This window comes from Thunnus thynnus, chromosome 11, assembly GCF_963924715.1.
Source record: "Thunnus thynnus chromosome 11, fThuThy2.1, whole genome shotgun sequence".
Classification (NCBI taxonomy): domain Eukaryota; kingdom Metazoa; phylum Chordata; class Actinopteri; order Scombriformes; family Scombridae; genus Thunnus; species Thunnus thynnus.
Window position 1 is genome coordinate 31,427,274 of NC_089527.1, and position 13,583 is coordinate 31,440,856.

At 39.3% G+C, this 13,583-nt stretch overlaps 1 protein-coding gene across 1 annotated transcript; it reads right to left on the reverse strand.

Annotated features, from left to right (window-relative positions):
* Positions 1 to 3,706: 3,706 nt before the first annotated feature.
* On the reverse strand, positions 3,707 to 13,500 carry LOC137193192 (uncharacterized). Its single transcript, XM_067604471.1, has 2 exons — positions 6,577 to 13,500; positions 3,707 to 6,470 (listed from the first exon to the last, which is right to left on the reverse strand). The coding sequence occupies exons 1-2, from the start codon at positions 8,518 to 8,520 to the stop codon at positions 5,727 to 5,729; spliced, it is 2,688 nt and encodes an 895-aa protein (XP_067460572.1). The 5' UTR covers positions 8,521 to 13,500; the 3' UTR covers positions 3,707 to 5,726.
* Positions 13,501 to 13,583: the final 83 nt, after the last annotated feature.

Sequence of the window (13,583 nt, forward strand, 5' to 3'; positions counted from 1 at the left end):
AGGAGATGCATTTCACAGAGAGAAGAGGCAGAGAGACATTCTGCAGACGAATGATAAGAGGGTTGCTATTAGTGAAATATGTCTCTTTAGTAGGCAGTGGCAGGAAAATACGACAGTGTGGCCTCTCTTTGCATCCCCCCCAGTGTGTTTTTTAACCTGGCCTGAGTATTTTGTATAACAACCTGACCAACCTTCACTTGGAGGTATCCATACCACCACCCCAAATTGACTTTGGGGAGGTGGTGCCACACTGCTTGACCCAGCAGTAAGAACTAAAACTAGCAAGCCTAATATTCAATAATGTTGATATAATCCAGTGGTAGAAGCCTCTTAATAGCATGTATATAAAATACTCTATACACATAAAATGTAATGTATATAAAATACATATACAAAATACTCTACTTTGAATAATAATTTGTGTCTGATATGGTTTTTAAAAAAGTTCAGTTATCATGTTAAATTCCTTCAAATGGCATCTACTCCTCTTCTCCCTCATTAATAATCCCAGAATCTATCAATATGCAAATATATTTCATTTCAGAAGTTTAATTCCTGGACACAAAACGTCTCCCACTTCACTGTAAAGTCCATTCTCAGTGTTTGTGCACTGGAGGCTTCATGTTTCCACATCACACTTGCATACAAGATCATGATTGGCTCCAAACTAGTTGTGATGTCACGTATTCACATACATCATTCTGCACAGTGAAGCTCAACTCAAACATCCAGCTGAAGGAACAAGAAGAAAAACATATTTTCGGGTGGAAGGGGACTTTAAGTAAAAGTACATAAGTATTTGCAACAAAATGTAGTGAAAGTAGTGGTTTGGTCCCTCTGACTGATATATTATTATATATGACATCATTAGATTATTAATACTGAAGCATCAGTGTTAGAGCAGCATGTTACTGTTGTAGCTGCTGGAGGTGGAGCTAGTTTCAACTGAATCTGACAGTCAGCAAGACATGGCACAATTAAAATACTGTTGGATGTTTTGTTTTTTGTTTTTAAGATGCTGATATTTGCTATGTTTCATCAGCAATGACAAATATTAGCTAGCTAGCTCATGTGTCTACTGTTAGCTACAGCACCTGTACCTGTTGGCCTGCCAAACAAATATAATGGCAACTCTAGCAGTGCAGAGCAGATGGTGTATGATGGTGCAGTCCAGGGGGACTGTGGAGCATTCCCAGCAAATACACAGAGCTGGATGGTTCAGGGGTTCTGAGGATGTGGAGCCTTTCCAGGAAATACAAATAGCTGCCTGTCTTGAAAGCTTAAAACTATTGAGGTAACAGAGGGTTGACTTACACTGATCCCACATTGATACATTTTATGGAACGGCACCAAGAACCAGTCGACATTACTGCTTGCACCTTTCAAAAACAGACCTGTTTGGGTCCAGGAGCACAGGGTGGGGAGGAATGCTAAATCCACGGAAGTATCATTGTTTGGGTTCAAAGTGGCTAACTGGCTGTAGGTGTGGTAGCTCAGTGCTAACCCAGCCTCTACTGGCCATGATACTTGAGGACAGTGCAATTCTTCACACTGTGTTTGTAATTCAGCTTAGGGTACGTTTTCGACAGTTATGTGAAATATATAATTTTGTCTAATTACTGTAGTTAAATACCTGTTTTGACCTGCTGTTACGACTTGTTACCCACTGCGCACAAGATCAAGAAACTTGTCTGAACTACACATAACTGTACAGTACAAACCATAGTTCAAAAGTTTTTTTGAGGAAGAAGACTGTAATGAATGAAATCTCGGCTTATGTGCTATTTCGTTTGTACTGCAGACATTACAGTAGCTTCAATATGATAAGAATGCAAGTGCCCAAATGCCATACTGCTGTTGTTTGAGGATCAATAACCTGTTGTACAGAGAGTCATTCTATAGCTGGGGGTACATTTCATGTCCATTGATGATAATTATATTTTTACTCACTATTTTCTTCAAAAATATATTTTATTTATTTAGGAAAGTCATGTTATAACATCACACAAATATTCTGTGCACTCTATGTTTCATTTAGCTTGAAATTGTCATGATGTTCCTAAACTGACAGTTTTTGCCATGTCCGTTTTTTCAGTTGAGTGACACTTGGTTTTAAAATAATAGAATAAATACAACTAGAGTCAACATTATCTAATTTTTTTATATTTCAAAATTCTAAATACTTAAGCTATAGATAGTTTTTTTTTAATTGAGTTTCATAGTAAAATTAAGTTAATAGCTTAGTTTATTAATGTTAAAACAGAACACTGCTCTGCAACTAAAAAATAGTTTGTCAAAAAAACATGTAACCAGAGTCAAATGATGTCATTTTCACCAGTAGTGGACATTTTGAACACATTGTGTTGAGTGTTGTCTCTCTCCTTTTTTTTCAATATTTGGCTATTTAGGTACATAGTTATGGTTTACAATTTTTTAATGATTTTAATTCAAATATATCTTCAAATTTGAAGAAAAATGAAAATGACATGTGGTCATCAAGGCAAGACCTAACATTGAATTTTTGGATCAAAATAGGTAAATTGTCAACTACAGTATGTTACCTGTCAACTAAGTTACCAGTAGGGCCAACTGGGTCACATCAACTATGTTACCCAACAACTATGTCACACCTGATTTTTTTCACATTTAAATTAAGTAAAATGCTGCTTCTTATTTGTGATTTTTAAAAAAATCCTGTCCTTAATGAAAGTGCTGAACATATTACATGTATATCTGCAAAAAACACAACTCTTAAAGTTGTTTTAAAAAATTATTGTACATGTGGCAGAATAGACATGGGAGTCCTTAAAATTGTATGTTACTTGATGTATAGAACTTAATAAATGTCTGTTATGGCATACAGTTTGTCCATAACATAATTCAAACTACCTCAGTAACTCAGTGAGGAAAACAGCCTTTTCCATGTTTCCAAGTTGTGAAGAGCTCATAGAGAGCGAAGTGCTGAAATGCTTATTAACAGCTGCAGGGGGAGTGAGGGGGTGTTTCATCTGTGGAGGGATGAGTTCCTCAGATGTGCAGGAAATTGACTGAAAATGCAAACAAAGTCCTTATGTTATTCTTCACTTAGCAGTATTGTATGAGTAAGTGGGTGTTAGACCCAAGAGATTCCTCCTTCAGTTCTTTCTCTGTGTGCAAGATCATTTTATGGTTATTCATTTTCATCAATATTAAAACTGTAATTTTAGTTGTGTACTGCAGATTTTGAGTCATGTTTTCTCACTATAGTGCAAATGATGGCAGACATACAGTATGTGTGTCAAATCAATTATGTAAAGTGATGTATGAGTGACATTTGTAGAAAATGCTTGATATGAAGTATTGAAAAATAATGATACTTTCTTGATACTGTAACTTATCGCAATATTCACATAAAGCAATATCCATACACAAATTAACTATAACATTTTCAAATACTACAAAAGGGATGTAAAACATGTTTATAATGTTCCATAGTCAATTTTGACAGAAGAAATCATGATAATGTTTAATATATTTTTTATCTTATGGCTCCACCATTGTATTTCTGCAAAGACTTGTAATTTTGATGCTGTAAACTTATATTTTTGTTGACACTCTTGATGATAAGATTTGATAATACGAAGATTTACTACATTTGTTTGTCATATGACACAAAACAGCCTAATGAGGAAAAGATCACATTAAAAAGACAAAATTTGAGCCAACATTTTTTATTTACTGTTAACATGCAAGTCATCACAACAGTAGATTATCCTGGAATAAACATATCTTTAACACAATAATCTCCCTTCTTAGCTTATAGTAATAACAACGAAATGACAACATATGAAACCAGCTTGTCTTTTCTAATAATGGCTCACATCCACAACTGTACACCCTGCTGATATATCGTGTCTGTCTCGATGTGTCATGGCTTAATCTAAAACAGCATGGGAGTAGAAAAGCACTCCAAACATTTATTTAACTAAAAAGTCATCAATACCACAATGGAAAAACAAAATACTCTATTACATACATAGTTTTTGTATTAAAAATGTTATTTTAAAAAGTAACAAAAGTTCTAGAAGTAAAAAGTAAAAAGTAAAAAGAAAATAAATGTACTGACAGTGAAGATTGGTTTCTGTAACTGTGTTATATAACTTCTGCATTCATATTTAAGCAGTATTTTTATGTTTTACATCTAACTACTTCATGATACTATTCAGGGATTTTTGGACTACAGCAATGTATAATATTGTTGCTGTTGGGGGAAAACCTCAAACTCAAGTTGTGAGGATTTATATGCTTTGAAAACAGTCGAAGAATTATAGGGTCCTCTTGAGAAAAATGCCTAACCTCTTTCCATTTCTAAAACTCAAGATAATGTCTTAGGGATAATGTTTTATTCAGGGCTTGACATAGTGTCCTAGATTTTTTACCCAGCAAAATGATGTGACTCTTTATCTCATGCTGAATGTAAAATCTTCAGCTGAAAAGTAATGAGTAACCACAGTTTTTAGATAGAAGTGGAGTGAAAGGTACAACATTTCCCTCTGAGTGGTAGTGGAGTAAAAGTAGGCAGTTTTCCCAAAAGGAAATGCTCAAGTAAAGTACCATTACTGCAAACATTATACTCAAGAATGTTCTAGGGTGAATGTAGTTAGTAAGTTCACACCTCTGCCTGATCCCAAATAAGCAATGGTCTCCTGAATGAAACATCTGCTTTAAACAGATATACCTCATAAAAGCTCATTTGAATGGCAGGTCTGGTTTTCATTGCTGATTATTCACCCACCCTGTACTTTCTGGCAGCAGTATATCCACCTGTTACATACAGAATCTATCAGTGGTGAATATGCATGACAGACACTGCTGGTGAAAGAAGGGAGTAGGAGGACTGAAAAACACCACTGTGGTCCTCTCATTCTCAGTACAGATCAGTGACAGCGTGAAAAATTGTACACCAAGCAGGAATTACTTAAATCAATCGTGACAAGATGCCACTGAAATATTTAAACCATTCTGGTTTCAACACATCAAACTGAAAATGCCATGCTGGAAAATAAGGTAATCTGTGCCCCTTCTCTTGAAATTCTTAATTCAGTTCTGTTCTGTTAAGTTATGACAGCCTATGTGTGTGCATTTGTATTTCTCTTGGATCTTAGGGCTCACAGTTACTTTGTCAGTGCCCATCTCTGCAGATTAGCAGCTCTGGCTTAAAACTATGACAACAGGTGATGTGTCCTGGAGGGAGAAGGCAGAACACAGAACAGCACAGACATTTTATAGACTTACCAATAAAGAAACTCAGTTCTATTTGAACCTGAACAGTTAAGCAGCAGCTGAACTAAACCAAACTAAACTAATGCTACACTGAGCATTTTCAGTTCAGCTGTACCATTACAAGTGCTTTTTCAGTGGTAGATGCCTGAAACCTCAATATATGTGTCATTTCATGCGCGACTAAAGCAGAGTGGAGTCATGCAGAAAGGGATTCAGCCATGCACAGACTATACCCTTGGCTTGCATACTTTGACCACCCTTAAATATACACTGTGGATGCTTTACCCCAGATATCAAAATGAAAAGTTCATGAGAGCATAGTGAGTTTATGGCTGAATCAGCATGTGGAAGAGGAGAGATTCAGACATGACGGTATGAGACCACATCAGACGTGGAAAAGGGTTTGCTTCTTTCATGCTAGGAGTTTTAAAAACTTCTTTGTCTGTACACACTAGACTCTATTTCTAGTCCTGGGTTGCTTTGTAGTGATAAATCTTAATGCAGTGGTGCATGCTGTCAGACACAGCTAGGTGGCCCTCAGGCAGCAGGGTCAGGCCACGTGGACTACTCAAACCCTGGGTTACTATGGGCCACCCCACTCCCTGTGCTGGGTATAACAGTACTCTGTGCTGCTCCCCCCAGTCTGCTACCAGCACATTCCCATCTGTATCTATACAGATGCCCCAGGGGCAGACCAGGACAGGTCCCATTCCAGCACACACACCCAGGACTCTCACTGTGTTCCAGCTTGGTTCTAGCACTTTGATGCAAGGCACACGACCTGTTTCATTGCCCCTTTCGGACACAGCTACCATGCCTGAGCTTAAGCAAGCTGCCACCAAGTAGGGCCGGTGGAATCCAGTTACCACTGTGCGCTCAAGACGGGAGCCTGTCTTAGGGTCAAGCTTTAGGGCAATAAGGGTACCTTTCCGGATATCAGCTACCAAAAACTCATCCAGCCTTGTTACCGTCACACCCCTGGGAGCCTCAAGCTCATCTTTTGCAGAGCCCAAGCCTGACCCACCAAAGGTCTGGAGCAGGCGACCATGCCGGTTGAACACAAGCAGGGCTCGCTCTGCTGCACAGCTTATTGCAATTAGACCCTTAGCATTCACAGCAATGTCAAAGTAGTTCCTACATCGCCTGGCAGAGCCATCAGAAGTTGGGGAAGTCACTTGCTGGAGGACATTGCCCTGGGGGTCAGTCACCTGGTTAAAAGATTACATTTTATTTTCAAATCATTGGAACTACATTTGCTATAGCACACATACTGCTTGTTGTACATGTCAGAAACACATTTAACACAACACATACCTGAACACGTGCATTCCCACAGTCCACTATAAAGAGTTGGCCTTGTGGAGTGGCATGGACACCACTTGGCAGGGTAAGGTCCGCACGACCCGAACCCTGCTTCCCAAACCGTCTGATCAGATGGACTCCTCTGGGGTTGAATATTGTCAAGGACTGATCACCCTCCTCCTCTAACTCCACCAGGGCTGGCTCTCCTCTCTCTCTTCTGCCTCTCTTTGGCTCTTGAGAGGAACCATCTATGACAGACATGGATAAAGACCTACCCACCAGGGGTTGTTTTGAGCTAGCCACTGTGATTTTCTTCTGTGGCTGGTGCAGAGTATTATGACCTCGATGTGTAGGGTACGAGTGAGCTTGCCCCATATCAGAGACCCTCAGCCCCCTACTGAGAGTTGGTGAGGGTGAGCTTGACATGGAGTTGAAGTTGTTACACTTCACCCTCCACACTCCTATGTGCTCATTTGTCGCACTGCTGATCAACGGACGTGTCTTGTGTGTCAAGTCCACTGCAGACTTTGATAGACGGCAATTGTAGTTCAAAGAGCCTCTGTTCATGCTGTAATCATGAGATGGGCTAACGATGAAGGTGTAGCTGGAGTCAAGGCTGTCTGTTGGGGATGGTGCTCGGCCAGAGTCACCAAGTGTCCTTAGAGAGTGTTCATCAGAGGACTGGCTGAGGCAAGAGTGAGGTCGGCCTCTGGAAGTGAGGTCTAGGCAGCTTTGGCTGATCAGAGTCTCTCTTGGACTCATCCTGGGAGATGTTAGGGTACTGTTGCCATACCTAAAATATCTGCTATTGGAATCTTGATTAACCTTTCCTTTATCTCCCTCCTGGATGTCTAAACTCAAGCAGTGACCAAGCTTAGCATGCTCACGTCTTCGTTCAGTTGAGGGGGACGGCTTCCGGCCAGAGACCACAGTAAGTTGCTTCCTCTGGTTCCTGGGAGAGTAGTGTTTTCCATTACTATTCATTTTATACACATGCTCCTTGCCTTCAGTATCCATGTTTTTGAGTACTGTAGGGACAGCCAGAAATACATCTTCCCCTTGTGGCTCAAAGGAAGCTGATTCTGTCTCATCATCCTGGGATGACTCCCAGTCAGACTGTTCAAACTTGGGAGGCGGGCAGAAAATCTTTGGTGAGGAGAGCATTGGTTCCTGCTCTGATTCCAGATCACATCGGGTAGAGAGACTAATCTTTCTGACCACCCTACCTGTTGGTGAGGTCCAACCCTGTCCTTGGGTGTTTTGCTCTTCTTCAGCACCACGCTGGCTTGTGTCCACACATTGCATCTCTTGTGAATGGAGAGCACACAACTGCCCCTGTGGCCCACAGCCTCCAACATGTAGGCTGAGGCTATGTTCTTGCACACGAATATCTCCAAAGGTGACAGCATTTGGTTGGGAGCTAGGTTTAAAGTTCACTTTCTTTAAGGAAACCGAGATTTCCCAGGGTTGAAGGAACTCCGTGACCTCCTTCAGCAGCAGGTTCTGGTTTGGCCCACTTTGATCTAGGCCTGACTGCTGACCCACCTCCTGGATTCGCTGCTGAAGAAGAGCTAGTTTACGAAGCCTTTGGTCCAACAGGGACTGGCTGACCCGGGCTGCTGCCATGTTCTCCCTCTGGATCTGCTCCAGGTTCCGTTGAGTGTCCCGATGGTCTTGCTCCACCCTCTCCAGCAGGCGTCGCTCTTCTCTGCGTGCTCCCAGGACAGCCCGTTCTACACCCCGCTTCACAGATTCTGTCTCAGTTGCATGACGCTCTTGCAGGCGATGAAGCTCTGCCTCTGCCTGGGCAAGGTCGCACCGTGCCTGTGTTACCCAGCAAGGAGGGGACTGAGGCAGGAAAGCAGGGGAATTGCCATCTGACTGACTATCAGAACCGGGGCTGTGGGGTGGAATAGGGGAGTTGGGATTGCTACCCAAAGGAGTTCCCACAAACATGATGGATGGATGGATCTTTACTTCTTTTCTAGCATTCAATTTAAGTTCCTGCGGAAAGAGATAATGAGGGGAAAGGGAGGATAAATGCACACACAAATGACAAAATCATGAGTACAATGGGTGCCTTATGAACCATGTTATGTCAGGTAGATTTTTACATGAAGATGATATTAGAATAAATCTGTACATAAAATGATTTTGATTTCATGCTGGAACATCTCTGCTGTTTCCATTTTTGAAAATTCTCAACTAAATCAAAATCAACCAAAAGGTTTAGATAATATAACCAAAGGAACTCTCCCCCTGAAATTTGATTGCCCAATTTGGAAATGACAAGCTTTGCCCACTCATATATGGCCCAATTACATTTACAATAGTTAAATATATTGTAGTTCAGAAGTGGTTCTTAAAACTCTTTAGTACTTTTTGAGGCTGTAACTTGTAGTTGGAGTGTGTAGCATATGAAACATTTAATTGCAATGGACATGACCATAGTCAGACATGAGTTTCTCTGTAGGTTACTTGACAGACACACTAACAAAAAATACAGTTTACCAAATCCAGCATGACACCATATTTCCAAATTCAGCCCAGCAGAAACAACTGAGCAAGCACCTTTTCAACTACTGGCACCAGACAAGTCTTTTATTGAAGCTATTGCAATGCTGCCAAGTGAACAGCTGCTCATGAAAAGATGATACAGCTATGAAGGAAGGCCATAAGAGAGACAAAGCCGTGGACAGAAAGAACTAACATTGAGGAGGAAGACAGATTTGAGTTTTGCACCAAGAAATCTATTAGCATTTCAAATGGTGGCAGAAAGCCAGAAGCATCCAGAGTGAGGGCGAGAGTGGGAGGTAAAGAGACGTTCCAAGTGTCAACATAACAATACTTTTCAACTTCCCAGTTCTGCAAATAGACCCTGCTTTGATATTTTATTCATAAGCAGATCAAAGTGTTGTAGAGAAACAGCAGTGAAAGATGTCTGTCCTCTGTGTGATGTATGGTGATAATACTGGAGCTCCAAGGAGCCACCATATAATTAACAGAAAGTAGCATTCTTATTTGGGAATAAATCAGGATATTTGTGGCCCTAAACATTTTTTTAATGAATAGGAATGGGTACTGTTCCCAGTTCTATGTATGAATACTATATCATATTTTTTTTACTTTTTTATTTTAAATTTTTTAGAATTTGAAAAAAATAACAGATTACCTCCTTTAACAATTGTATTTAACATTGCTGAACAAGAACAATGCCTGTAATATATGCAGTCTAAAATGAACAAAGTTTTGACTCCTATTGCAAAATATCTATTTAAATATGTTGGTGTTTAACACTTATTAATACTCAAGGGTTTAATTTGATCCCTCAGGTTCTGAACTGAAGAGTTTCAGCTTTGTAATTTCTGAGCTTCATGAAACTAAATACAGTATACAGCCGCAGCTGGTGAATGTGGAGCCAGGGATGTATAAGTATATGTGATGTGCTATTGTGTGTGTAGCTTTGTATTTTGTATTGTGTGTCTTGTGTGTTTTTTGCTTTGTACTGTTTGTTATTGTGCTGTTATATGTTTTAATTGTGACCTGCCAAAGGGACAGCAGATGAAAATGAGCTATAAGCTAACTCTGGTACAGTACATTTCTGTTAAACACTGTACATAGTCCCAATAAATACATAAATAAAAATAAGTGCTATTGTTATGAATGTAACAAAAGCGAATTGGTATGCCATAGTGCTCATTTTGAACATGCAATGGAGATTATACAATAACTGTAAAAGATTATAGCAGTGCTAGAGTTGCAATAGAGCGGTGCAAGGTTAACGTATCATTTAAACCACAAACCATCAAATTTTTCATAATGAAAGACTAATCAGATAGTATATAGAAATATACTGTATTGTTGATCTAGGAAATGCACTGATGCTTTTTCTGTTTTCAGCTGCTGGTTATAGAAACAAGATATTATATTTTGGAATAGTTCCTCACTTTCACTGACTGGACATGAACCAAGAAATGTTTCAGATAGAATAACTGTGAAGCTCTGAAAGTAACATGCAGGTTAACTCATGTATCAGACTATGTGAACTGTGGTGCATTTGGTTGAGAAAGAAATGTTTTTCTTTTAGTGTTATGGTGCACCCTATTGGCCAACCTGAAAGTGTTTTCCCACACATACAGCCTTTTTCAACCTAAACCAAAGGTCTGAGTTATAACTGTAGTTTAATTCAGTGATGTTCAACAGTTTAGAAACAATGAAGAATGTGCTAGATAAGAATAAAAAGAAAAATAAAAAAAAGAAGAGGAGTTGTTATATTCTGTATATTTAAAATGGTTGTATATTGTAGTACAAAAAAGAACAAAAAAATACAGTTCAGTGGGGGTGCAAAATGTTAGTCTGAACCTCCAAACTCTAGTTCATCAGCTATTAATCTAAACTCAATTTGACCTATGGACCCTATTTTCAACCACAAACTTAACTGGTAGATGTACTCTTAACTGCCATCTAGATCCTGGCCTTATTATCCCTCTAAATCAGTGATCAGTGATCAGTTTTTTTTTTTCAGCTTTTATGGTTTTATGTCAGTGTTGAGTAGTCAGAAAGGCATTTATGAGGGGATTTTGAGTACATTTTCCACCACCACTGCCGGTCAAGCCATTTCTGTTGGAGGTAACTGACAGGCGTATCTGTGCCAGTCCCATCTCTTTGTGAAATAGACCAGGTCTCTGCTCACATTACCAAACTACATTATAGATGACAGGGGTCCAGTTGCTCATCCTGTGAGTGCTTGTTTGTGCGATAACTGAGTCGGATTAGAAGCACAGTTATTAAGCAACTCAGTCTTACTACTACATGTCTCTCTTAAAGAATTTGACTAATTTATTTGGCAAAACTATGAACACATTTAAAACTGTTGTAAATAATAACCTGTCCAAACTCTTTTCACGCCTACATTTTCATAGAAAATAGTAATGAAATCAGGGAAAACTAAATTCAACTGTACTTAACAATACAACCATTAAAGATCCCCTCAAGACATGTTTTAGGAAATAATAACTTGTGTCAGATATGTTTTTTCCACAAAAAAGTTAAATTACCTTGTTAAAATCCTAAAAAAAAAATACATCTACCCCTTTTCTCTAATTAAAAATACAGAATCTATAAATATGCAAATATTCAGATAATATAAAAATATATTTCAAAAGTTGAACTGCTGGACACAACATGTCTCCTACTTCACTGCTGAGTCTATTCTCAGTGTTTATGCACCAGAGGCTTCAAGTTTCTATATTAGACTTATGCAAGTTGCATTCTGGATGATGATTGGCCCCCAAACTAGTTGCGATGTCACAAATCATGTTCAAGTTCCATGCCTTAAACTTAAAGTGAGCACAGTCAAACTTTGCCTCTTCAGCAGATGAATGTGAAAACCAACTGCACATCCATCATTCTGCACAGTGAAGCTCAATCATTCAACTGAAGGAACAAGAAGAAAAACATATGTTTAAGTGGAGGGGGCTTTAAAATATAATTTTGTAGAATAAAAAAAAAAACACCAGTGTGTCTTACCTGTAGTCAGGTGCCAGCACTGCTACAACCCCATGCTCCTCTATGGTTTACATCTCTTTACTCCCTCGCTTTGGCCCTGACCCTCCTTCTGTGCAGTTTCCCTATTTGTTGGCTGTTGCTAGGAGACAGCCAAGCCAACTCCGGTTTCCATTATATGCAAACTCAGAATGCAGTGTGTGCATCAACATGTGGCATTTCTAGTCTTCCCGCTGTGTACTACTGTATATGCTTTACTCTGAATACTGCTGTATGTTTTAGAGAATGCACTTTAAATAAAGAGTCATTGGTGAGTGTTGTGAAAACAGTGTGCACTTTTGGTTTCCGTGCACTAAAATGGTAACTTGATACGGTTTAGTTCTGGTGGGGGTTTACTTTGCCATCTGCATGAATCATTGATTTCCAGGGTCAGTTGCAGTCTCACTATTTTGCACATCCTCAGTTCTAAGTTTGAGCCGGTCCTTTCTGCATGTTCCTCATGTGATGTACTAGTGACTGACTCATTATTATTTTCATGAGCAATTGATTATTGTCTCAGTTGATTGATCATTGTCGGTCTATAAAATGTCAGCAAATAGCGAAAAATGCTCATTGGAAGTTCCCAGACACTCTGATGATGATGATGTCTTCAAATGTCTCCTTTTGACCAACAAACAATCTAAAACTCAAAGATATTTAGTCCACTATTACAGAAAAAGAAGCTGACTGATTGTTTCATTTCTACCGGTTGATGGATAATGAGGAAGTAATGAGAATGAAGATGGAGTAACCTGGTTATTCGTGTCCCTGTAAACAAGCTTCTAACAGTAACCATCCAGGTTTCTGATCATATCACACCTTCGTCTCGTCAGTTTCTGTCTGTCATTTCTGCACAGACTTACTTCAGCGGATGAGGATGTACCTACTTTAGTATATGGTTGCCTGGACTCTGCTGCATTTACCACTCTGCTATTTTCTTCTCCATCTCCTCACCAGTAATGGAAGATGAGAAGAGGAGCGCCGAGTACATTACCACTGCCAGACGTCATCGTTAAAGCGTTTATTATATATTTTTGCTTTATTTAGCGACTACATACGGTAATTAGAGTCGAAGATGCATCTGCACACACGGCAGACAGAGATCAGAAACACGGATAAGGTGTCGGAACAGTGTGTTGCTTTTTATCAGAGTAACCCTGTTTCTCATAACCGGGGGGCTTCTTCTGGTTTCTGTAACCAGAATATGATGTTTACATGTGCAAATAGATAAGTGGGATACTTCTAATACAACCTGGTATTTGAGCAGGGAGTATGTTAACATGTTAACTTATCAGTCGTTCACAACCTTCTCTTACATAAAATTATGTATATTTTTGCTTTTTTCCTTTGTGAAATACTGGATATTTTCAACTCTTTGGTTCAAACTCATGACCACACTAAGGCCATCGTTTGTGATGGGTAGACATTTCTTAAAACACGAGAAAGGTTTGGACCCACTGTTTCTACCAGACTGG